The sequence below is a fragment of the Salarias fasciatus genome, chromosome 17, assembly GCF_902148845.1.
Source record: "Salarias fasciatus chromosome 17, fSalaFa1.1, whole genome shotgun sequence".
NCBI classification, from domain to species: domain Eukaryota; kingdom Metazoa; phylum Chordata; class Actinopteri; order Blenniiformes; family Blenniidae; genus Salarias; species Salarias fasciatus.
This window is the reverse complement of record NC_043761.1, coordinates 851,002-875,889: the sequence shown is the minus strand read 5'-3', so window position 1 is coordinate 875,889 and position 24,888 is coordinate 851,002. Positions and strand designations below refer to the sequence as shown.

Genomic DNA, 24,888 nt, shown 5'->3' with positions numbered 1-24,888 from the left:
CAAACTACCAATGAAACCAAAATATTCAAACTTTAGGATCAGTTTTTACATGGTAGAGTTCAGATTATGACCCAGCAAGCCAATTAGCATTAGATTCGCTCACGTGAGAACTGAATTTACACACAGACACACACACAGCGGCTAATAAGGCTACACAACATTTGTCTGATGAATACTAACACACTTCATGAACTTAAATCAACCCACTCTATCCCTGAGCCATTCTGTCCCTTGTCTCCGTTCTCAAACTGACGGCTCCCTCTAGTGGTACGCGGGGGAATCAAAAATATAAATTCTTTGTAAATTAGTCAAAACTTTCAGCAACAAATATTACAACCAAAATACATAATTTAAAATTGAAATCGGTCAAATCAATTGTAATTCATTCAGTTTCTCTCTTCTAATATATTGTGCTGGACTGTCACGTGGTCACGTTCAGTCACGCATTGGCGCGCAATTACGTCATTCATGATTAAACTAGCTTAGCTTGAGCTTCGCCGTCAAGTCAAGCTAGCGTGCAGAGGCGTAATGAGAGGTTCCAAAACTACAAACGTGGCTCCAAACAGCAGCTATTGGGAAAAGAAGTGCCGAACAGGAGGAGAACACAGCCAGCAGTGCTGTTGACACTGAAGCTGGCCGCCGTGAAGCTAGCATGGGTGCTAGCGGTGTAGCCGAAGCGTCCTCTGCTAGCGTTAGCAACAAACGACGCGGGACAGTAGGAGAGCGACTCCAGTGACCTGCCAGCTGGATTCAGATGGAGCGGACCAGAGGAAGAGCCGAGGCCCCCGTGTGTGGTATGTGGTGATGCTCTCAGCAAATTTCACTTGTTGTACGTGTGTGTGTGAGAGTGTGTGTGTGAAGGTGTGAGAGGGAGGGTTGCCCAAACAAAGACCAATATTATTAGAAATATACCTGCTTCCTGTGTGTTTCTATAGTTGAACAGAGTAGACCATGTTTCTGTATTTTTTTTTTTTTTTTTACTTTGGTCATAACGGTGGTACTCGGAAGGCCTAATATTTTCTGAGGTGGTTCTTGGTTTAAAAAGTCGCACAGGAGATAAGCTCCGCCCACACTCCAGTCTTGCCCCATAGCTGTCCAAACGGGGTGCCTGACTAAAATAAAAGCGTCAATCAGAAAACTAACAGGGATCTATAGCACTGTAGTGAATCTTTCATGTTATCTGGGTTTTATTTTTTTATCTACAAAAACTCATACATTTAACCTGCATAGTAGAAATCCAAGTTCAGTTTGACAGCGAGTTCAGAGAGGAGATAAAAAAAAAACTGAATTCAGCTTTCATCTGCGATTCAATGATTTGTTGTCAAGGGAGGCAGTCTGCTGTGGGACAGCTGTCAGAAACCACATGATCAGCTCCAGTCTGAGGATATTACAGTCAGTAACAGCTAGGAGTCGCTGCCCCTCACTTCACCATGGCCAGGTCCTTCAGGGCGTGGCTGCCCCTCACTTCACCATGGCCAGGTCCTTCAGGGCGTGGCTGCCCCTCACTTCACCATGGCCAGGTCCTTCAGGGCGTGGCTGCCCCTCACTTCACCATGGCCAGGTCCTTCAGGGCGTGGCTGCGCTGCTTCTTGGCTTTGTATCCCGGCCGCAGGAACTCGATCTTCCTCTTTTTGGCTTCGATTTTGTTCTTGTGCTTCTTCATCTTCTTCTTGGCGGCGATGTCGGGGTTCGCCACAGCCTGCGGGGGTGGGAGGGGAGAGGTGAGGAGGGGGCGTGGCTTCCTAGAGCTAGTTCCTGGTTAAGCGCCGGTACCTGCAGGGCGCGGTGCCGCTTGCGAGCCGCCCGCCGCTGTGAGAACTCCCTCTGGACGGCGGAGAAGGCCAGAGAGAAGGCCTCCAGGCCCACCTGCTTCTTCAGCAGCTCCATCAGCTCCTGCGCCAGGTTCTTCAGCGTGGGATCTGCGGGCGAGACGCCGCCTCCGGTCAGCCTGCTGACCTGCTTCGGCCGGTTGTGGCGACGGTAGAGGCGGTACCTTGCTCGGCGTACGTGCTGTCCAGCTCCCGGTACAGCGGCGCGATGATGGTGGGCAGGTAGGCGCCCAGCCGCTCCTTCCCCAGGTCCATCGCCATCGCTCCCAGGAACTTGAACACACACGTTCTCTGAGGAACCCGGAGGAAACAGAATGAGACACTGAAAAGTCGTCCAGGATTTATTGACCAAAAAAAAAAAAAAAACAGGAAGTGTTGCTGCTTTTAGAAACCTTGAGAGGAACTTTGGGAGAATATGCTGCTTCTCTTTTGGCCATGAGGGAAAGTTTCTTCATCAGCCAGAGCAGGGAGGGCGGGCGCTCGTCCTTATCGTCCTCTTCCTCCTTCTCTTTGTCCTCCACTTCCTCTTCTGCTTCTTCTTCTTCTTTCTGCCTCTCCTCATCTTCCTCTTCTTTCTGCCTCTCCTCCTCCTCCTCCTCCTCCTCCTCCTCCTTCATTTCTTCTGGGGCAGAAGTGACTTGGGACTCGGGGGAAATCAGGTAAATCACCTTCCCCACAAACAGTAAGTTCTTGATCACCTGCGAGCGGATCAACGACAGCCGTCAATCAAACCCGTTCGGCCCTTGAAGGGTGAGGCGGTGGCGGCGGCGGCGGCGGCGGCGTTGCTGCACCTGCTCTCCGGACGCCGTGTCCAGGAACCGGGACTGCAGCTGATGGCAGAAGGACAAGGCCAGCTCTCGCATCTGCAGGAGGAAACGATCGCTTTAGCAGGAGCCTGGTGGCTGAGAGGAAAAGGAGCAGAAGCTTTACCTTCTTATCCAGGCTGGAGGTGATGAAGCTGACAGCAGCGGATGATGAAGCATCTCCTCCTCCTCCTCCTCTCCAGGCCGCCACCAGCTGCTCCGCCCGCTGCGCTGCGAACAGCTGTCCGAACAGCTGCGAGGCGCTCAGCCACACCCAGCAGTGGGGGTGGCGCAGGTGCGCCTCCACGTGACCTGGTGGGGTTGGAGCAGAAGGCGAGCGTGCGTCTCGGCGGCGGCGGCGCTGCGTCTCGGCGGCGGCGGCGCTGCGTCTCGGCGGCGGCGGCGCTGCGTCTCGGCGGCTCCTCACCCCAGAGGCGCCGCAGCGTGGCGGACGGCTGGCCGAGCTCCAGCAGGCCGCAGTGTTTGCTCAGTTTCCCCATCAGAGTCAAGCAGCTGAACAGGAGTCTGTCGGCTCCCTTCTCCTCCTGCTCCTCCTCGATCTGAGACACCAGGGGGAGGAGCCCATGAGACCGGTCCCCAGCCAGGCCTTGGCCTCCTGCCCCGCCCCCACTGCTCCCACTCACGTCCTCGTAGTTGTCGGGGTTGATCTCCTTCTCCAGCAGGGGCAGCAGGTTGTCCAGACGGCGGGAGAACTTCTCCTCCTCCACCTCCACGAACAGCCCGCAGACCTGGGAGCCCAGGCGCCGCAGTGCATTCTGGGACAGGAGGCACAGTTAGCGTGAGGCCCTGACTGGTCTGACACCGGGAGGTGACCCGGACGGTAGGGCTGCACGATATTGGAAAAAACTGACATTGCGATTTTTTGGGGGCTTGCGATATATTGCGATATATATTGCGATATTAAAAATAGAAGAATTTTCACCAGATGACCTGAATAGCTCTATGTGGGGAGATGGCCACTTGAGAGAAATACGTGGTGTTTCATACCGCTTGTCAAGCGTTCGGATCATTTTTTTAAATCCCTCTTTAACGATCCACGGTGTTCAATGGCACCATGTCTTTCGCTCGGTAAAAAGTTATTGCATCCATGATTTGGAGTTCCTATCATACGGTGTTATGCCGGCGAAGGCTTCTGTAATTGTTTTTTGAGAAGATGAAGTTTCACCTGTGGTCTTGTGATGGCGTTTCAAATGGTCCAACAGGTTTGACGTATTACCTCGTGTTGAGGCAACCACGACGAGGCACTGTCGGCCGAGGACGCTTTTTTGTTCCGTATCGTCTTTTTTTATAGCCGAAATACATCCAAATTTCACATGTTGACCTTCTTTTGGGGACTAAATCCTTTGTCGTTTCCTCCTGCATGTCGCCTGTGTTCAGAGTGTAGTCCCCCCCCCCCTGCTGTGGAGGAGGGAGCGGGGCCGGTGAGTGCCGAGCAGGAGGGAGGGAGAGAGCGGCTATGCGGAGCATGGAGCAGCTTGCTGCTTTTATGAAGCGAAACAAAAGTTAAAAATAATAATAATAATAATAATAAAAATATTGCACCTCCTGCGATGTGACTATTGCACATGCACACATTGCGATGGCGATGTTAAAACGATATATTGTGCAGGCCTACCGGACGGGTACCTTCTCAGCGCCCATCCAGGTGTGGACCAGGGAGAACAGGCTGTCCTGGCTGTTGGCGTCCAGCCGCGGCAGCAGGGTCTTGATGGCCATGGCGGCCATCTTTTTACAGCGAGCCGAGTCGTCGTTGATCACGACGAGAGCCAGAGGGGCGAAGAAGAGGGCGTGGTGCCTCGCCAGCAGCTCCTACATCAGAATGGCGGCGCTCGGTGACCATGATCATCAGAGCCCGTCTCTCGGCGGCGTCCCTCCTGGACCGTCTCGCCGGGGGAGGAGCTACTCACCTCCGGGAACGTCTGGAAGACGAACGCCAGCATCTCCAGCGCCGACTCCCTGCCGGTGTCGTGCTCGTAGCCCAGCTGGGCCACCAGGAAGTCCAGGTGCTCCTTCAGCCGGGCCCCCAGGGGGTAGTCCAGCAGGTACTTCAGGTAGATCTGAAATGATCTGTGCGTCAGTACACACACCGACGCACGGCGGACGGCGGAACGGAGAGGGGCGGGACCTGTCGACAGTGGGTCCTGATCATGGCGTTGCTGCCCGTCACCGACAGATCCGCCACTTTCTTCATGACGTCTTCCATCTCGGGGACGACCAGCTTCCTGGACAGGATGGCCTGCAGGTGCAGACGCCAGGTTACACCCCTGAAGAGGTCAAGCCTTCTCTGGAGCTGCGGTTTCTACCTTCAGCAGGCCGAAGGCGGTGGCCTGGCGCGACTGGTCGTAGATGTCCTCCTCGGCGTATCCCAGCAGCACCTGCAGCTGCGTCTCCGAGACGTCGGCGCCCTTCACGCTCTTCACCAGGATGGTGATGACCTGAGGGACACACAGCTTCCCGGTTACCCAACAGCTGGAATCGGTGACAGGCGGAGAGACGAGGCCCCGCCCACCTTGAAGCAGCTCTGGACCAGCTGGTAGTTCTCCCCGCGGGCGGCGCCGGCCTTGGAGTAGTCCTTCAGCAGGACGAAGAGCTGGCCGGTCAGCCGCTCGGCGTTCCGCTTCACGGAGGGCAGGGGGAACTTCAGCAGCCAGGTGAACGCCACCAGCGCCTCGGTGATCACCTGCCGGGCGGGGAACGGGTGAGGCGGGAGGGGGCACGCCGCCGGGCTCGGACAGGAAGCCACGGGGCGCTCGTACCTTGACGTGCGTGGAGTCGATGCAGTCCAGCAGCAGCAGCACGAAGGGGTCCAGCATCTCCAGAGCCGAGGCCTCGGAGGACGTCACCTTGGACTTCTTCATGCTGAGGTGGAGCAGCTGGAAAACGCCAAACACAAACTTCACTCTGCTGTTCCGGAGCAAACCGCGAGAACATCAGGAGAACCGAGCAGCGCCACCTTGAGGCCGGCGTCCACCAGGATGTGCATGTTGGTGCGGCTGCTGACGGGAGCCTTCTGGCCCCCTCGTCTGGGAGCGGCGGGGATGAGCAGGCAGCTGGGCGGGGGCAGCCGGGGGTCCGGGGGCGGCTTCGCTGACGCCTTGTCCCTGCACACACACACACACACACACGGAGATGAGCCGGGGGGAAAGCCCCGGCGCCGCGGCGGCGCTCTGCTGCCGGCGGACGGGCGTACCGGTCTCTCCGGGTGAGCAGCGGCAGGCTCTGGCTCACCAGGCCGTGGCTCAGCAGCAGGACGTCCTGTGCGGTCAGGCCCGTGTTGGCGAGCAGACCCAGAACCAGGCGGCGCAGCACGGCCGCCACGCGGTTACACACCTTCAGACTGGACGACGTCTCCAGGATCTGACAGAACGGGAACTTCAAGTTTAGACAGTGACAGAAAGAGAAACTTCAGGCCGACGGAGGCTCCTCCCTCCTCACCTCCTTCAGCGGCAGGATGAGCTTGGTGACGCTCTGCTTGCTGCAGAACTGCGCCAGCAGCTGGTAGGAGTCCAGGCTCTTGCTGTGCCTCGCCTCCATCAGCTTGGACACGATGCCCTTCACCTCCTTCTCCTCCGCCACCGAGCCGAACAGCTCGTTGTTGAAGATCTGACGGGAGACGAAGCAGCGGGAGAGACGGTCGGATTAATGACGCGACGTTTGCACGGATCAGGAGGAGTGGGAGGAGCCACTGACGTCGAGGAGCGTGTTCATGCAGGGGTCCAGGTCGCCGCTCTGCAGGGCGGGGCTGAGGGCCGCCAGCAGCTGGTAGACGGTGAAGGTCAACACGTGGACCTGCAGGAGGGAGGAGACGCACATCGGTCACTTCAGGGACGCTTCCCGAGTGTGTGTGTGTGTGTGTGTGTGTGTTCTCACCTGGTAGCCCTTCACCAGGACCCCCTGCATCTCCTTGAGCAGGTAGTGCAGGTACCTGCAGCCCAGAGCCTGGAGGATCTTCACCAGGGTTCCCCGGGCCACGTCCCGGACCTCCTGGAACCGGTTCCTCAGCAGAACGCAGACCTGGATCAGAATCCTGGGGAGCAGAGGATCGGCGTGACCCGAGCTCCAGGTGGGGGGTGGCAGGTGGGGGGGGGGCGGGGCTTACCCGGGCAGGTGGGCCTCCATGACGTGCGGCGGCAGAGTCTGCATGATCTTGACCATGGCGAAGGCGATGGGGATCCGCAGGACCTCCTCCTCCTTCAGCTCCTTGGACTTCACCGCTTTGTGCTCGTCGTCACGCTTCACCTAAAGACAAGGAACACACTCCGGGACCTGAAAGGCGCTGTGTGTGTGTGTGTGTGTGTGTGTGTGTGTTGTGCGGCTCGTACCTTCGCCGTCAGACACTTGTGCAGGCGGGGCAGCACGCTGTCGCTCACCGTCCGGTGGATGGAGGCGACCAGAGCCTCCAGCTGCTCCCTGCTCTGCGGCAGGCCCGTGGCGGCGGCGGGCAAGATGGCCGCCGGCCGTCCTCTACCTGCGGCTGCGGCGCCGTCCTTCTCCCTCTCAGCCGGCTCCGTCTCCATCGCGGCGTCGGTCTCCATCTCCTCTGGCTCCTCGTCGCTCGCCTCCGGCGGCTCGGCGTCGGCGCCGTCGTCCTCCTCCTCGCCGTCCTCCGGCGGCTGAGTCCCGGCTGCTCAGACAGACAGGCGAGACCCGCAGGTGAGCCAGTCCTCCTCCTGGACCCCCTGCTGAGTCTCGTCCGGATCGCTCACCCTCTCTGGCTCTGGCTGCCTCCATCTCCCTGCTGAGCGTCTCGTGGTCGAAGTGGAACGCCTCCAGCACCGTGACCAGCAGACTGGTGAGAAAACGAAACGAGATCATTCCAGGGATCCGGTGATGGAGGATCGCTCTGAGCCGAAGGCGGGAGCGGCGGCGCCGACCTGACGGCCAGCTTCTGCTCCGTCTGCGCCGTCTGCAGGATGTGGATGAACTGCTTCAGGTAGTAGAGGTACTTGGACCAGGTCAGCCTGCGGCAGACGGCGCCCACCACCTCCACGGCGGCGGAGGTCATGTTCTCATGCTGGGGGGGGCAGTAGGGCAGGAGGGGGGTCAGACACACAGACGCCACCGTTCCCCGGGACCCTCCTTTATAACCCAGTCACCTTGAGCATCTTGGGGTCCAGCAGGGCGGCGGTGGCGTACGGCATGATGTAGTTCTGCATGGAGCGCGGCGTCAGCGCCACCGTGCCGTCGCTCAGCTGCTTGGCCAGTTTCCTCAGGGCGCGGCCGCGGCGGTGGATCTACGCATCAAGAGCAGGAAGTGTTGCATCTTGGGAATAAACAGAGGACCGAGGAGGAAGGACTCTTCCTCACCTGGATGTGCTTCATGTGCTCGAAGAAGTCGGACTCGGGGTCGTTGTAGTCGGCGAGCTGCACCAGGTCCCGGAACTCCTTCTTGGAGGGGAAGGTTCTCACCAGGCAGGCCAGAACCGACGTGTACTCATGCTGCACGTTCTGCAGGCAGACAGACCAGAACAGACCAGAACCGGTTCGTCACCAGGGCGACGCGCTTCAGGCGAGGCCGGGCGGAGAGCGGCGGTACGAGCTGTGGAGAACCTCGGTTCTGCTGCGCAGTCCCTTCAGCACGGCGTCCAGGATGGTGTGCTGAACCACGTCCTTGTAGACCTGCTCTCCGGCGCCGACGGCCGCCAGCCGGGTTATGACCGCCGACAGACACAGGGTGGCGTTGTCCGCCAGCGACATGTCGCCGATCTGCGCCGGCAGGAGGAGAGCGTGAGCGCGGGGCGGGCCGGAGCGTGGCGGCGGGCGTAGAGAACGGCGTCGGCACCGACCTCGTACGTGTGGAAGCAGTTGTGCAGGACGGCGTGGATGAAGTCCAGGTCCAGGGTCTGCATGGCGCCGATACGCCTGGTGGCATCCTGGAACGCCGTCAGACGCACGTCGAAGTGGACTTCGTCCAGGTGTCGGCTGTCGAAGGCGTTCAGCTGGGGGGGGGAACATTTTAATGTGACACAGGCGATCCCGATGGATCCACTGGGATCTATAGATCTCACCTTCGCTGCTGCGTCAGTGATGTAGGTCAGAGAAGGATCCAGATCCGACAAGGTCTGACGACAAATGAAGCAGAGAGAGAGGAGCGGGTGACTTCACTGCTTCACACCGAGAACCACATTCACCCTTTCACCAGTACAACCTGCTGAAGACCGAGGAAACCTGGAGCAAGAAAACTAAAGAGACCGTGATCAAACCAAAACCACTGCTGGAGACAGCGGGTTAAACTGAGAGAACCGACCCTGGAAAAACCCCGATTTCCTCTTTCCAGCAGAGAGCGAGGATTAGCGCCCCTCCACCGGAACACGAGCCGCACCTGGAAGACGCCGGTCAGGGCCTGCCGGGGCAGCTTGCTGTGGATGACGGAGAAGAGTTTGCTGAAGGGCCTCAGGAAGGCGGAGGGCTGCTCACACCGCCGCAGGAGGTTCTGGACGGTCGCCAGAATGTCGATTTCTGTCTCCTGAAACACACAGACGCCGATCCACGTGTTCTCAACTCAACTTCAGTTCTACAGCATTTTAAAACTGCTGCTGCCACAAAGTCAGAAACACGTAAAAGTGCAAGAAAACAATAAAAGACATTTTAATAAGACAGTAAAAACCAGGAGCAGAGTTATAAACCAGTGAATAAAAATGCTTTAAGGGCTCTTAAAACACTGTCTGATGGCAGCGGCAGCTCATTCCACAGCTCAGGAAAAGCTCTGTCCCCTCTGAACCTCCATCTGGACTCTGGCACCTCCAGGTTGATCAGTATGTAAGCCATCTAAATCCATTGACATCTCCTTCACCATCATTCTGTAACACATCTCCTTCTCCCTGTTCCGTGATCAAACAGAACGTCTTCAGATCCGCTGCAGGAATCTCACCGAGCAGCAGCAGCAGAACCGTAACCGGGTCTAATAACCGGAACGACACCGCTGGACAAAGAAAACTCACTTGTGGATTTTTGCCCTTCTGGAGGTAAGGAAGCAGCAGGCCGACGAGCGTGGAGCTCTGCTCTTTATCCGCCACGAACCGACTGATTCTGGAGTCGAGAGAGGAAGAAGAACAAATCATCAGTTTGATGAAAACCAACCCGGTTTTACCAGAGGAGAAAGCGTCCTGGATGAAGGAACGGCAGCAGAAACAGGAGTGTGTCTCACTTGGACAGGATGTTGAGCTCTTTGGCCACCTGAGCCCTGAACTTCTTCTTCTTGAGGCGGTCAGAGTTGCGCACCACTCCGCCCAGGTAGAGCAGCAGGGTGGGGACGTGGGGCAGCAGCAGCCGGGAGCCTTGACTCCAGGCGTCTGGGAGACACAGCGGCGGCGGCGGCGAGGTTAACCAGCTGAAGACCGCCGGCGAGGAGAACCTGGCGGTTCCGATCTGACCTGCAGAGGCCACGGTGCCCCCTTCGGGTTCCGGGAACACGCAGCCGTTGACCTTCAGCTCCGCCTCGCCGTCCGAGGCCACGAAGTCTTCGGCCGTGGCGAGGGATTCGGCCACGTCCATCACCATGGCGACCGTGGCGGGGGAGGCGTTCTTGGCCGACAGCAGGGCGAAGACGTTGAGGAGGACGTCGTACTCCGGATGTTCCGGCTTCTGCTTGGCGAGGAGGGGGAAGAACCTGAGAACGGAGAGCGCGGCGGTTACTACGTGATGTGGTGGAGGCGGGCAGGGACGGGCGGAGAGGGGCGGAGCCTCACCGGGGGTTCCTGCTCCACACGTGGACCAGCTTCAGCAGCGGGGTGGGGAGTACGTACTCTCCGTGGGAAGGCGACGCACCTGCGACGGAACGAGAGCCGCAGCTGAAGCGGGGCGGAGGAACTGGGTTTGGGGCGGAGGAACCGGGTTCGGGGCGGCGGCGAATCGGTACCTGAGGCCAGACCACCGCCTGGAACACGGCGTCCAGCTCCTCCTCCCGGAAGTCGTACGAGTCGAAGTCGGCGAAGAAGTCCTGGATCCTCAGGATGCCCAGTCTCCTCAGGTTCTTCAGGGAGCTGATGCAGCCGGCTCGGAGCTGGGAGAACCACACAGGAAGCTCCATGAGGCTCTAGAACCTCCCACTGCGACGGCGGACGGCGTCCCGGTTACCTGCTCCCTGCCGCCCAGCACGGCCGACACGGACGCCGCCAGGCACAGCAGCACCTGCAGCAGGCGGGGCAGGTACGGCCGGACCAGGTGGCCCAGCTTCTCCAGCACCACCTGGATGACGTTCAGCAGGCTGTGGTGGCGGCCCAGCGGCAGGACGGCGCCCGGGTCCGCCTCCGCCGCCGCCCGCTGCACCGCCTCCAGACAGGACCCTGAGGACGCACGGGAGACGCGACTTTCACAACCAGAAGCAGGACAGCGAGCCCAAACAGCCGTCCGGCCTCCGGAGGGACCGACCTCGGCCGTGGTGGCTGACGGGCTCCAGCAGCAGGTCCACGAACATCTGCAGCTCCTCCGCCTGGCAGCCCGCCAGGAAGCGCAGGATGATGGAGGAGCGGGCGGCCGCCGTCGCCTTGCCCTGGAACTTACTGCCGGCCTTGGTGCGCAGGCGGCCGTAGAGGATCCTGCGGCGGGAAACGGCAGACGGGCGCCGGTTAGAGAGAAACCGCAGACGGTAAACTCCAGGAGTGAAGAGAAAAACAAAACAAGAATGAAGAACTTCACCAAGTTCTGGTGAAGAAAACTGAAGTTTTGATGAATCAAAGAATCGGCGAGTTTTCGGAGTCTGAGCAGTGAAGCGACTGATGCATTGTGGGTCGTTCCAAAACCCGACGGAGGAAAACAGCGTCACGGGCCAAAGAGGAACCCGATTCACTCTTTTGCAGAGAGTTGTCATGGAAACGCGACAGCCGCCTGCTTCTGCAGCCTCTGTTGTCACGGCAACGCGACACTGCCAGCTGATGCAGTGTGTGTGTGTGTGTGTGTGTGTGTGTGTGGGTTAAAACACCTGAGCAGCAGAGGGAGGAGCCTCCCCCGGTGAGCGGCCTCCACCACCCCCGTCTCCTCGGAGATGTTGAAATGAACCATCTCTTCTTTGAAGTGTTTGTCGTCCAGAAGCCTCTCCAGATTCTCCCTGAAAACACACACACACACACACACACACACCACACCACACCACACCACACCACACCACACCACACCACACCACACCACACCACACCACACACACACATTTATAGTAGCAGTACATCGTGGCCTGAGTTAACAGAACAGCGTGTGAGCTTTGGATTACTGAACATTTCAGGAATGAAAAGGCGCCGGACGGCGTGACGCCGTCCTGCCAACAGCTGAAAGACACAGCCTGTCCCCGGTCCGGCGCCGGCCTCGGGTAATACGAAACCTGTCCGGGAAGCGCCGGGCCTGCCGCCCGGTAAATGAATAGCCTGATAACAGACGTTAATGTGAGGCCGGGGAGGAAGTCGGCATTCCTCCTCGTGTAACCGGAGACGGGCGCCGTCCGCGGCCCAGAAGGCATCGACGGGGCTCACAATGAGCGCATTGAAGAGCGGCGGCCGCTGGGCCTCAGGTGCGTCTGCTCACCTGTACGGGACGACGCCGGGGTCTCGGTAGGTGAGGACACACTCCAGAGCCGCCCGCTGGATGTGCTGGTCCTGATGGCAGAGCAGCTGGCGGCGGGAGAGAGGGAGGCAGGGTGAAACATCGCTTCAACACTCCCGTCCGCTGAAGGACGGGTCAGCGAAGCGATTAAAGACGATCAAACGGAGCCGAGGCTGATCGATCAGACCCGACCGGCGCTGTGGAAGAAATGTTAGAAACACACTCTGACACAGATCAAACAGCAGGCCCAGACGACCTGGAACATGTGTTGTTCCTAAAAAGAGGAACAGGGAGAGCCGCTGTTCGCCAGAGAGATAAGATAAGAGCAGATTCCAGAACACTGTGTGTGTGTGTGTGTGAGTGTGTGTGTTACCTGGTTGTACAGCTCGCGGATGCTGCTCTCCAGGTAGAGAGCGCGGGGGTTGGTGAATTTGGCGAACACCTTCAGATGAGCGATCAGCTGTCTGCGAAAGAGAAACACTCATCAGACCAAAGCTGCAGCAACAGAACCGAACAGATGTTCCCCTTAAAAGAAGCTCAGAAAGAAAATCCAGGATGTGACGATGAGGATTACAAACCAAGGATGAAGGAAACTTCTCAAATGCTTTATTGTTTTTAAGGAGGAAGTTACAGGTTTAGCAGAAACCGGCTGGAATCCTGGGTTTCCTGTGAGGAAAACTCCAGATGAAGGAAGCAGGAAGCAAGGAGCAGGAAGCAGGAAGCAAGGAGCAGGAAGCAGGAAGCAAGGAGCAGGAAGCAGGAAGCAAGGAGCAGGAAGCAGGAAGCAAGGAGCAGGAAGCAAGGAGCAGGAAGCAGGAAGCAAGGAAACGGGAAGTAGGGATTCTCAGGTCTTACTTGGCGGCGGCTCTCCTCGGAGGTCCCCTCCTCTGCTGTCTGCCTGCCTCTTCTTCCTCCTCTTCCTCCTCCTCCTCCCCCTCTCTCTCTCCCTCCATCTCCACCGCCGCTCCCGACTCCTCCTGGACGCCGCCGCCGCTCCTCCTCAGATCTTGATTTGGCGCCACCAGCAGGTCGGAGGTGAAAAACTCATTTCTGGCCAAACGAGACGAACCGTCAACACCTGCTGAGGACACCTCCCCCGCCCCCTCCCCCGCCCCCTCCCCCTCCCCCGCCCCCTTCCCCGCCCCCTTCCCCGCCCCCTCCCCCTCCCCCACCACCTGACGAAGCGCAGCAGCAGCGGGCTCAGCTGGCGGCTCCGTGGCTCCGCCCGCTCGGGGAACTGGGTCATGGCGCGCCACAGCAGGCCGCGGAAGTTGGGGAAGTCGGTGCGCTCGCCGGGGTCGGAGGTCAGCTTCAGCTGCTCCAGGAACAGCGCCCCCACGTCGCCGCTCTGGACGACGTCGCAGCCAGGCTCGCCCTGCAGGCCCGGCTCCGCCCCCTCGCCGCCGGCGTCGTCCTCCAGCAGCTCTTCCTCTAAAACACGAAGACGAGAAGAAAACCGCGGCTCAAGGTTCCGACTGAACGCAGAATCTGTGAAGAGCAGACGGAGGTCGCGGCTCCTCACCGGCCAGGCCGGCCACCAGCTCCAGGTGTTCGCCGTACACCGTCCAGAACGCCGCGCTGTCCATCCCTCGGGCGTGGCTCCTGTCGGGGACACAGAGTTACGGACCGGCGGCGGTCGGAGGGGACGGACGGCGTGCGGCTACACCTACACCAGGAGCTCGATGACGGCGTCCCACAGCGGCCGGAAGTTGATGAACAGCATGGCGATCAGGTACCGCAGCGGAACCTGGAGAAGAACGTGAACTGTGAAGGCTCAGAAGAACCGTCCAGACCGGGTCCGGGCCGGGTCCAGACCGGGTCCAGGCCGGGTCCAGACCGGGTCCGGGCCGGGTCCGGGCCGGGTCCGGGCCGGGTCCGGGCCGGGTCCGGGCCGGGTCCGGGCCGGGTCCAGACCGGGTCAAGGCCGGGTCCAGGCCGGGTCCGGGCCGGGTCCGGGCCGGGTCCGGGCCGGGTCCGGGCCGGGTCCTGCTCTACCTGCTGGAAGGCCCCGGGCGGCCCGAGCGGCAGGCTCCGCTGCACCAGGTCGTGCCTCAGCTTGCGCAGGTGCAGCAGCTTGTCCCGGTAGTCCTGCACCGACGCCGGCACCAGCTCGGCCTGCAGGCACACGGCGAACACCGGCTGCACCGCCGGGGCCTCGTCCTCCTGCGGCGGGGAGACGGTCAGTGCGCACGCTCACAACACACACACACACATCAGATCAGAGTCGGGGAGTCGGACCTCGGCCTGCGGGAGCTCGGCCTGGAACTGGGACAGGATCCGCAGGGTCAGCAGGCGGACCTGGACAGAGGTCAGAGGTCAGCACCGTGAAGGTCACAACTCAGATCACACTCAGCTCCTCCTCTCCCTTCAGACGCACTTTGGAGACGTTGGAGGACAGGTTGGCCTGAAGCGTCTGGTAGAGCTGCTGCAAGGCATCGTGGGAAAGCGGCTGTGCGGCGCCGCTGAGCGCCAGGCGGGTGTAGAACAGGTCTCCCAGCAGGAGCGCCGACGGCTCGGCCGGGAACTTCCTGGAACCACGAGAGACAGACACGGAGCCGGGGTCACGGCGCTGACGGGAGCACCTCAGGGCTCCGTGTTCGGACGCTCACCGCAGGACGGCGTCGATCCCGGCCGCCGTGGAGGGGCGGAGCTGCTGGGCGGAGCCGTCCAGGGACAGGAGGCAGCTCAGAGCCTGTCGGGCCACGAACAGAGCGGCTGCCGGTTCCACCAGAGAACCGACAGACGGAACGTTAGAGAACCAAATACCGTCTGGGCCCGAATATAAGACGATATGTTTTTCCAGGAATGGTTTTCTCAGAAACGGGGTGGAGCTCTGATGGAGGACTGGATGGAGCCACTGCCTGTGCTGCATGCAGTGGCTCCGCCCCCCGTTAGGGGGAGCTAGTGAGCTGGACAGAGTGTCAGCCTGCAGCAGTGAGAGAAGAAGCCTGAGCAGTGTGGCTGCTGCTGGTTTTGAAGTTTGAACGCAGATGCTAATTCCGTTAGCATGTCAACGGCGTTTCCATTAATAGTTAGCATTGAGCTAGCGGCTCTGATTTTAAATACTGACTGGTTTAGTTTTCAGACAGTGATGTGTGTTGTGGTACATCTTGTGTGTTTGTTCACTTCTATGTTTATCTGGTTTGTCTCAGTTTTACAGCCTTCAGGAGAAAGTAATAAAAGCTCAGAGCAGCTGAAACCTGCTGCTTTCTCTCTGAAGAACTGTTCTCTACAGGCCAGACTGAACCCAGCATCCAGGAGGCTGAGTTATTCATGTTCATGAAGCTGAACAGAACTGGAGTTTGATGGTTATAAAGTTATTTACATCATTAATGCAGTTATTGAACCTTTGAGGTTCTTAATTGTTGCTTATTGTGGCTTATTTTGAGAAAGAGAATATATTTTTATTTAATACTGCAGTAATGTTTTTTAATCTTAAATCAGGTGAAATGTTTTCTCTGTTGTGAGTTTTTGGGTTTAAATAATTGTACAATAAAAAGTTCTTTTATGAGTAACCTTATTGTCTTCAATATATTTGTATTTTCACAAAATGATATTTGAACAGCAGGGGTCGTCTCAGAGTCGTACTGTATCCGGGCCGATACGGTAATCCACCGAGCCGAGACAGAACCAGACCACAGACCTGTCCCCATCCGTCCCTCCTCCACGTGACGGAGCAGCCGGTCCAGGAAGGAGGTCACGGCAGGAACGACCGCCGCCGGAGCCAAAGGTCTGAGACACACACACACACACACACACACACACGTGTCACACGGACGTGGGTGTGTGTTCTCGCACTTCGGGTGTGGACGCTACCTGAGGTGGGGCAGCAGCACCAGGGCGGCCCAGGGCAGCGCCAGGTCGGCGACGGGCTGCTGGTCCTCGTCCGGCGCCGCCAGGAGCGACAGCACCAGGTCGGGTACCGCAGGAGGCCCGGGTACCGCAGGAGGCTCGGGCGCCGCTCCGGCCTCCTCGACACTGGAGGACAAACAGACGTCTCAGCTCCGCCCCAGAACCCAGAACCCACCACAGCCCCCCTGCCGGTGCCCCACCTGGCGGTCCGGCCCGGGAGCAGCAGCGGGTAGGTCTCGAAGGCCATGGAGCCGTCGGTGGGGGGCGGGGCTTTGGCGAGGATCAGGCCGACCAGCACCTCCAGGCCGCAGTGGCGCGCCGGGGCGTCGCCGCGGCCGAGCAGCCCGGCGGCGAAGCGCAGCAGGCTGGGGAGGAAGAGCTGGAGGACAGGTTACAGTGAGGACGACGCCCACAGACGAGGACGTGATGAGATCAGTGACCTGCGGGGGGCGCCACCTGCTCGAAGTGCTTCATGGTGAACATCTCCCTGCTGAACTCCAGGATCAGGTCCTCCTCCATCCCGCTGCTGAACACCTGGACGGCAGAGCCAATGAGCCGCAGGCGGCGCCAAAGGGGCGGAGCTCCGACCGAACACTCACCTGCTGGACCGCCTGCTGGGCCAGCGCCCGGGGGAGGACCACGTTGTCCCCGAGCAGCAGCGAGGAGGCGGTCTGGAGGACCAGGCGGCTGCAGGAGGCCGGCGGCGAGCTGCGGACCAGCGACAGCACCGTCTGGAAGAGCGACGACACGGAGCGTTAGACCCAGACCGCAGAACCTCGGAGAACCGCCGAGTCCAACCGCCGATCCGCGCTCGCCTGGCAAACGTCCTCCGGCTTGGTGATCTTGGCTCCGCCCCTGTGGGACACCAGGGTGTGGTAAACGAACAGCAGCCTCTCCAGCTGCTCCGCCGCCGCGCCGACGCCTCCCTGCTCCGCCGCCACGGCGCCCAGCACCTCCAGGAGCGACGCCTGGACAGCGAGACACAGCGTGAGACAAAGACCAGGCGTCTTCCACACGACGGGACGCCGAGACGCCGCCCTACCTGGAGGCTGTCCCACAGGACCAGGAAGTGCTCCCTGTCCACGTGGTCGGCCGCCGCCTGGGCCATGTGGTCCAGCGCGTCCCTGACGGCGTCCCAGGGCAGCGGCGTCCCAGGGCAGGTGGCCGGGCCGAGCTTCCGCAGGGCCACAGGGAGAGCCTGGAGAGAGCACAGCGAGACGAGGACCACAGTCAACCCTCCCTGATCCGGCAGGTCCAGATCAGCCCGACGTCCTGCAGCAGTGACCCCGTTATCGGTCAGGACCCGTTCCGGCAGCTCGGGCCGTTCTGGACGCTGCCGCTCCCCCGGCTCCACCGGCTGCTATCTCGATCCTATCAGAGAGGAGCGGTCGCCGAGGCTGATACCGAGGCTTCCTGATGAGGAACACCTCGACCCCGCCAGACAGAAAAACACTTGGCAGGAAAACCGACCAGCCTCTGAATTCTTTAAAAAAAATAAAAAGTTCTCCGAGAACCGAGGGAAGGATGTACAAACAAACGGAGCACGGCCGAGCACGGAACCCTGCGGCACCCCACCGGGGAGGGAAGCCCCAGAGATCCTAACCGTCTGACCGGAGCCAGAGGAGACCAGCACCCTGCTCCGGGCCGGACCCGGGACTACAGCCAGAGAGGAACCTACAGTCGCAGCGCAGGAGTGGAACCTGCTCCGGACGCCTCGGCACATGTCGAACAGCAGCCGGCCGGCTCCCTCCACCTTATCCGGGTGCCGCTCCAGGTCCGAGAACACGTGGCTGAGGAAGGCGTCCAGGTCCGGGACCTGGGGGACGGAGTCACGGGTCAGAAGACTATCACGGAGGAAAAACCGTCAGAAATAAATAAACATCCAAACCTTTCTCATCAAAAAAGCGAAACTCTCGGCTGCGAACTTGCGGATGTGCTCCTTCTTGTGCGCCAGCAGGGAGCTGTACAGGCTGAAGAGAAACGGACCGTAAGTCCACACCGACGAGAGAGAGAGACAAACAGTCCGTCTCCAAGACCTCTGAGCCCGGCCCACCTGTAGATGCGGGTCATGTCCTTCACCATGAGCCTCCACAGGTACTTGTAGAGGTAGGACAGGCAGCTGAAGGCCCACTCCAGCAGCTCCGTGTCCCTCGTCTCCAGCAGGGACGTGATCAGGACCAAGAAGTCGGGGAAGTGGGGGTAGAAGTCGGTCTGCAGGTCCCTGGCCAGCTGCACCACCAGGCTGCAGAGACAGACAGAAGACACTCTTCAGAGACGGGGTGAGTCCAGCTGGTGCGTTCAGAGCCAGACCAGACCGGGGACTCACTCCAGCAGCGGCTGGTAGGCCAGGCTGTCCTTCACCGCCAGGTGGGTCTTCAGACTCTCCACAATGGACTGCTGGTGGAAAACCAGCATGTTGAAGGACTGGCTCTTGTTGGACACCTCTTTCAAGAACGCAGCTGCAAAGGAAAGACGGGGACGCTCAGGAGACGGACCGTTAAGCCTCCGCATGAAAACAGATTCAGCAACAGCATCTTCTACCAGGACCAGCACTGGATCACCCTCCTGCTGCAGACCGGTTCAAACACAACACGTACTGAAATGCTCCGTTAAGTTCAGATCTCTCCATCTTGTCAGTCCTTCCGAGAAGAAAGTTTCTACTTCCTGTAATCACAAAAAGTGCACAGTGAATCAAGACGCACGAGCAGCAACAGCAAACAAGACCTGGTTTAAAGAGAGTCCAGACCTCAGCGTAGGATCCCGTCCGGTCAATGCGATGGATCACATCGATATTTACGTTTGCAAGCCTTTCAGCAAACGTGAGAAACTGGAAAACAGTAATCAGATTACCTTTACAATCAAATCCATTGAGTGAGACGCCGGTGGTTAAACACGTGCATTTATCAGTAAACCTGTTTGGTAACTAGTTTGACATGAGTAACGTCTTCAAGCTGGTTGAAGGGAAACAGCATCCCGAGGTTATTTACAGTGACTTTTCTTCTCTTACCCTGAAGGTGTTCTCGGTTTTGTGGTACGAAGACTTGGATTTCACCTTCATCTTCAGCTCGTCGCGTCAAAAGTGGAAAAATATGGAGGAAAAAGTCCCACGATGCTAAAAAGACGCAGGAAAAGTTCAGTTTAATCCCCGAAACAGCCGATATTCCAGCTGTTTACACACACGCGCCGACACATGGGCGCCGCCATGCCGAGCAAAGCATCATGGGAAGTTTTTCTTCCTCCGCGTGTTGGCGAGCGTCGAAGATGAAAACCGAGAGAAGCACCGCCCCCTCACTTCCGGGTTCGTTTCGGGGCTTCGCACAGAAACTCTGGAAAAGATCGAGTGTTTTAAATAAAGGACTGATTTTTCGTACGAGTTTGGTTCAGTTTGTCATCTGAGGCGCATTTATGTGTCTGATTCATGCGACGGCGAGAAGAACACTATTTGAAATGCACGAAATGCTTTAATTAAAGGTCAGTAGTTATCTCGACTTCACGTCACGCAGGACATCAAATCAACATGAAACACCATGTCTTCCCTGCAGCGCTGTGAGTGGTTTAAATGGGCCAAACTCGTCTCGTGTTTATCAGCAGGATGTGAAACATCTGGACCTCAGGAGGCTGATTCAGTGTTCCCAGGTTCACAAGCAAACAATGAGAAGCAGGTTTTAGTTCCTGAACTCCTCACCTGTGGAACAGTATTATTTTCTCAGACTTTCAAATAAACAATAGATTTTGCTTAATTTAGTTTTAGTTAAATTATTCTCCTTTTTATGCCTTTCTTCATTTCCTTTGTTTTAATGTATTTTCATGATTTAAATGAGGTTGAGGTTGTTAATGCTCTTGTAAACCTCTAATCTCCTGTTGTATGTTGAGAGTTTGCGGGGAGGGCCGTCATTTCTCTCTCCCAGCTGGACTGTTGAAGTGTTTTGATCCACTCAGCCATCCATACGACACACACACACACACACACACACACACGGATACACACACAGCCTAGAAACAGCCACAGTGTGGTCGACTCATATGTTATGAGAGGATGAACGGCGTCCGCAGCCTTCAGGTCAGGGGTTAGGAGAGAGCGTCGTGGTCAGTCTGATTCACAGTTTCCTACAGGCAAGAAAAATCCAGCATCCTCCACACAGTGGTTAAGATGTGAGACCCTGGCAGTGCATTAAAGAAGTATTCAGCTCCGTAGACACTGGATGTGTTGTGCAGTACTGATGTTTGAATTCTTCACCATAATGGCGCCAAATGCCCTGTATTCACACTCCATTTGAAAATGTAACGAAGTGCTTCAGGAGCAGAGCTCTAATTTACGAAGCCTCGGTGAGAGGTGGAGGCGACATCCGGCCAGACGCTGCAGCTTTCACTGAATGAAGGAAATCCAGATGAAAGTAAGAATCTGAACAGCTGAGGAGAAAGTTTTCAATGTGACTATCATGTCAGTCACTTTGGAGAAATGTGTGTGAGGTCAAAAGAAAGCTGCGTTTTGCTTTTATTCTTTGACATTTTTTCTACAACAACAAAAAGTCGGATTATTGCATGTGTGCAGGTAAAGATGTGTACAGCTGAGCTGAAGCTGATAAACGAAGAAAAAAATAGGATCACAAATTCCTCGCTCTCACCCTGGCTTCCTCTGCTTCTCTCTCTCTCTCTCTCTCTCTCTCTCTCTCTCTCTCTCTCTCTCTCTCCCTCTCCCTGACACACACACACATAAAAGCCCGGCCCAGGGTCCTGCTCTCAGACCGGGTGTCTCTGGAGCGAGCAGTGTGGCTGTGATGGCAGTGCCGGGGGTCTCGGGGGTCTCGGGGGTCTCGGTGGGGGGCCGCTCCTTCTCGGCGGCGGACTACCTGGTGTTCGGCGTCATGCTGGCCGTGTCGGCCGCCATCGGGGTCTACCACGCCTGGGCGGACCGGGGCCGGAGCAGCTCCGAGGAGTTCCTGACGGGGGGCCGCCGGCTGACGGCGCTGCCGGTGTCCCTGTCCCTGACCGCCAGCTTCATGTCGGCCATCACCATGCTGTCCAACCCGGCCGAGGTGAGCCCGGCCGCTCAGGACATCCCTGACCTCTGGCCCCCGGTAAGACGCCGCTCTCGCCCGCTGCAGGTTTACCGCTACGGCGCCAGCATCGTGTTCTTCGGCGTGTCGTACGCGGTGATGGTTCTGGTCACGTCTGAGATCTTCATCCCCCTCTTCTACAAGCTGTCCGTGGCCAGCACCTACGAGGTGAGGCCGGCCGTTCAGTGGTTCTGTTGGGTACGGCGGCTCCGTAGACTCCGGTGTGAACCCGGACCGTGACGTTCTGCTGTATGTCCGTGTTGTCTTTGTTCGAGTATCTGGAGCTGCGCTTCAGCAGAGCGGTGCGCCTGCTGGGAACCGTGTTCTTCGTGGCTCAGACGGTGAGTCAGCAGCCGGGCGCCGTGCGATCAGCTGTGGGCGTGGCCACGGGCCTCTCACCTGAGCTCCTCTCTCACCTGCAGGTCCTCTACACAGGAATCGTCATTTACGCTCCAGCGCTGGCTCTGAACCAAGGTACGTCCCGCGGCGTCGCTGCTCCAGGACACTCCACGCTTTGCTGCGGTCGCTTCAGTGACCTGACTCCGCCCCCCTGTCTCCCTCCAGTCACCGGTATAGACCTGTGGGGCGCCGTCGTCTCCACAGGGGTGGTCTGCACCTTCTACTGCTCAGTGGTACGAACCCGGACAGGGATCCGGACCCGGCTGGACGTTCCGTCGGCCTTCAGCTGAAACCCTCTGCGGTGTCTCTGTCTCAGGGCGGCCTCAAAGCCGTGGTCTGGACCGACGTCTTCCAGGTACGGGGATTCACGAAGCCTGAGGCTGAGCATGAAGTGGATGACGTCCTGCCGGGACAGCGGTCGTCCCCACGGGGACAAAAAGACGGAGACCTGACCCCTGACCCCTGAACTGTGCCCCCAGCTGGGGGTCATGCTTGCAGGCTTCCTGTGTGTCATCATCGGGTCTGTGAGGCTTCAGGGAGGACTCGCGTCCATCGTCTCGGACTCGCGGGACGGAGGAAGACTCGTCTTTCAGGAGTGAGTAACGGCCAGAGACAGACGGCCAAGTCCAACCAGAGCAGTCCCCGAACCCCCCGAGTCCCACGCCTGGTCCTGTCCCTCCAGTTTTGACCTGAACCCTCTGAGGAGACACACCTTCTGGACCATCACCGTCGGAGGCTCGTTTCTCTGGATCAGCATCTATGGCATCAACCAGTCCCAGGTCCAGAGATACCTGTCCTGTAGGACCATGAGCCACGCCCGATAGTGAGTCCACTGGAGACCTGGAACCGGTCCGGGTTCTGTTCTGCTGCGTCGGTGTTTGGTGATGGTTTGGACACGGTGAGTGACGGACGTCCTCCTCTGTGTCCCAGCTCCCTGTACATCAACCTGCTGGGCCTGTGGCTCGTCCTGCTCTGCTCCGTGTTTTCGGGGGTCTGTCTCTACTCGGTGTATCAAAGCTGTGACCCGTGGACCACGGGGCGGGTCGCTGCGCCTGACCAGGTACGATCCAGGGCGAGTTTTCTTCAGTCATGAGATTCACCACATCGTCCCAGTTCACATCTGGGCTTGAGTGGTTTTCTAAGCAAAGGTTGCATGTTCTCCCTGTGCATGTGGGGATTTTTGAGGGTTTTTTTTTTTTTTTTTTTCCATATTTGAGTGTACCATATGTAAAAGAACTAGAGAGGACTTGAAGATGAGATTTGTGGTAGCGTCTCGCCCCTGTCCCCGGTAGCTGGTGCCGTACCTGGTGATGGACATCCTGGGGGACTACCCCGGCCTCCCCGGACTCTTCGTAGCAGCGGCTTACAGCGGCTCTCTCAGGTTAGTGAACGTCACTCTTGATGGAGTGGGAGTGTCCAGAGCTCCACTGCCGCGTGGTTCCGGCGTTCGCAGCTGTAATGCTTCACTGCTACAGTTTCTGAATGTGTTCCTGACTTATCTTCTGGCTCTGCACCAAGACATTGGTGAGCAGGACTTTCTGTCTGTGGGTCCTGAACACAGCCTCCTGGGCCGGTGGCTAGAATGTTTTATTTTGATAAGTGAGCGAAACGCCTCCGCGTTGTTTAACCATTCCTGTCTGACCACAGTCAAAGACTGGTTTTGGCCGGCTTGTTAATTTTTGATGACTCAGCACGGTGTCTTCGAGCATCAACGCCCTGGCCACGGTGACGGTGGAGGACTTCATCAAACCGCACACACACCTGTCTGACAAGTCCCTGTTCTGGACCTCGAAGGGAACGAGTGAGTGCCTCGTCCTGGAGACGCCCCGTTCAGCGAAGGCCAGATCCAGTTCCTCTCGCTCTGCTGTCTGCAGGTCTGCTCTACGGCGCTCTGTGCGTCGCCATGTCAGGAGTGGCCTCGGTCATGGGCGGGGTTCTGCAGGTAACGGAGCAGTCCTGCAGCTCGGTGCCGAGACCCCGGAGACTCGGGGGTCTACAGCAGACGTGTTTCCTCCCTGCAGGCGGCTCTGAGCATCACGGGGATCATCGGCGGTCCTCTGCTGGGCCTCTTCACTCTGGGAGTCCTCTTTCCCTTCGCCAACTCTGCAGTAAGCCTGAAGCCTGTCCCGGCGTCTCTGGTGAAATGTCCCGGTCGTCTCTGGAGGTTCTCGTTTGCCCTGGCCTGCAGGGGGCGCTGTCGGGTCTGGTGTCGGGCCTGGCCGTGGCCCTGTGGGTGGGCGTCGGCGCCCAGATGTACCCCCCGCCCCCCGAGATGACCCGGCCGCTGGCGCTCAACACCAGCGGCTGCAACTTCACCGCGAGCGGCAACTTCAACTGGACTTCCGACGCCCCGCCCACTCCGCCGGGCTCCGCCGCCGCCGCCGCCCGGAGCAGCAGGTTCATGTCCAGACACCGTCCCTGAGACTTCCCGCCTGTCCCGCCGTCCTCAGACGCTGAGCGTTCCGTCCTCAGGTCCGGCCTGGCAGACTGGTACTCGCTGTCCTACCTGTACTTCAGCGTGCTGGGAGCCGTCACGGCGGTCGGCGTGGGGCTGCTGGTCAGCCGGCTCACAGGTCGGCCGGGAACGTTCTGCTCTCCGCTCGCTGTTTTCTATGACTTTAATAATAACCGGTTTTCATTTTGCGCTTCAGGCGGATGCGGGTCTGAGGTGGAGTCGAGGCTGACGCTGCAGAAAGAAGACACCGTGACGTTTTACTTCTTCCAGCTGCTGAAGAACAGGGTGAGGGCCTCCTGGAGGCCACGGACCGCCATGGGTCTGGTCTGATCTGAGGTTCCAGCCTGGACCGAAGCGTGTCTCACAGCCCTGCTGTTCAGCGGACTGAAGACTGGAGTCGGCACGAGACACTCTGAGACAAACTGACGTTGTCAAACGCTGTTTTCTCTGTTGTTTTCTCCGTTGTTGACTTTTCCATCACAAATCCATCCATGTTTGTCTTCTATTGCATCATGAAACAGGGAAACGGGGACTAGTACACGAAACAGAACCACCCCGGTGTGTTCGGTCCAGAGCTTCTGTCTCAGACGGTCGGTCTGCTTTCCGTCCAGGTCCTGAGACGAAGGAGAAAACTCCTCCTCGCCAGCGACACGCCGAAGAAGCTCGACAACGCCAACCCGGGTTTCTGCGACGTGGAGCTGGACGAGAAACTCCCCAGGACGCTGAGATGAGCCCGCTGCTGCGGTCCAGCTTCACGGACGGACGTGAAGCTGCGATGAATGAGTGAATCATGTGTTTGTGGAGATGTTGAGTTCTTGGCGTTCTGTGCGGGTTTCTTGGCACGGCTGCTGTTTGAATTGGACGAATCTCAGAGTCTCACTGACTCATCAAACATTAAACCTGAACTCCAAAAACCCTCAATATCCTGTTTTATTGTGATC

The 24,888-nt window shown here is 58.5% G+C and overlaps 2 protein-coding genes across 2 annotated transcripts; one reads left to right on the top strand and one right to left on the bottom strand.

Annotated features, from left to right (window-relative positions):
• Nucleotides 1-1,055: 1,055 nt before the first annotated feature.
• Nucleotides 1,056-19,433, bottom strand: utp20 (UTP20 small subunit processome component). Its single transcript, XM_030113443.1, is given in 62 exon segments — nucleotides 1,056-1,699; nucleotides 1,774-1,919; nucleotides 1,994-2,120; nucleotides 2,222-2,527; nucleotides 2,621-2,692; nucleotides 2,760-2,944; nucleotides 3,060-3,192; nucleotides 3,277-3,408; nucleotides 4,280-4,462; nucleotides 4,561-4,710; nucleotides 4,779-4,889; nucleotides 4,957-5,088; nucleotides 5,163-5,333; nucleotides 5,410-5,526; nucleotides 5,607-5,754; nucleotides 5,844-6,010; nucleotides 6,089-6,256; nucleotides 6,344-6,442; nucleotides 6,524-6,680; nucleotides 6,753-6,892; nucleotides 6,976-7,277; nucleotides 7,360-7,442; nucleotides 7,528-7,667; nucleotides 7,750-7,887; nucleotides 7,961-8,101; nucleotides 8,204-8,359; nucleotides 8,440-8,592; nucleotides 8,662-8,715; nucleotides 8,976-9,119; nucleotides 9,595-9,682; nucleotides 9,801-9,945; nucleotides 10,027-10,262; nucleotides 10,342-10,390; nucleotides 10,393-10,420; nucleotides 10,512-10,655; nucleotides 10,730-10,938; nucleotides 11,024-11,190; nucleotides 11,574-11,699; nucleotides 12,167-12,252; nucleotides 12,558-12,648; nucleotides 13,040-13,234; nucleotides 13,360-13,615; nucleotides 13,707-13,786; nucleotides 13,855-13,931; nucleotides 14,180-14,347; nucleotides 14,423-14,482; nucleotides 14,562-14,712; nucleotides 14,794-14,899; nucleotides 15,828-15,916; nucleotides 16,001-16,162; nucleotides 16,237-16,415; nucleotides 16,493-16,570; nucleotides 16,636-16,767; nucleotides 16,852-17,004; nucleotides 17,079-17,234; nucleotides 17,715-17,852; nucleotides 17,925-18,006; nucleotides 18,090-18,278; nucleotides 18,363-18,495; nucleotides 18,634-18,700; nucleotides 18,783-18,863; nucleotides 19,044-19,433. Coding segments are annotated over 62 exon segments (8,463 nt in total). The 5' UTR covers nucleotides 19,095-19,433; the 3' UTR covers nucleotides 1,056-1,543.
• Nucleotides 19,434-20,814: 1,381 nt separating this feature from the next.
• On the top strand, nucleotides 20,815-24,761 carry LOC115404605 (sodium-coupled monocarboxylate transporter 1-like). The gene is made up of 17 exons (XM_030114012.1): nucleotides 20,815-21,072; nucleotides 21,142-21,261; nucleotides 21,369-21,434; nucleotides 21,516-21,567; nucleotides 21,658-21,725; nucleotides 21,809-21,847; nucleotides 21,972-22,087; nucleotides 22,175-22,315; nucleotides 22,423-22,552; nucleotides 22,785-22,873; nucleotides 23,184-23,293; nucleotides 23,367-23,434; nucleotides 23,514-23,600; nucleotides 23,681-23,889; nucleotides 23,965-24,065; nucleotides 24,144-24,232; nucleotides 24,559-24,761. The coding sequence occupies exons 1-17, from the start codon at nucleotides 20,815-20,817 to the stop codon at nucleotides 24,676-24,678; spliced, it is 1,863 nt and encodes a 620-aa protein (XP_029969872.1). The 3' UTR covers nucleotides 24,679-24,761.
• Nucleotides 24,762-24,888: the final 127 nt, after the last annotated feature.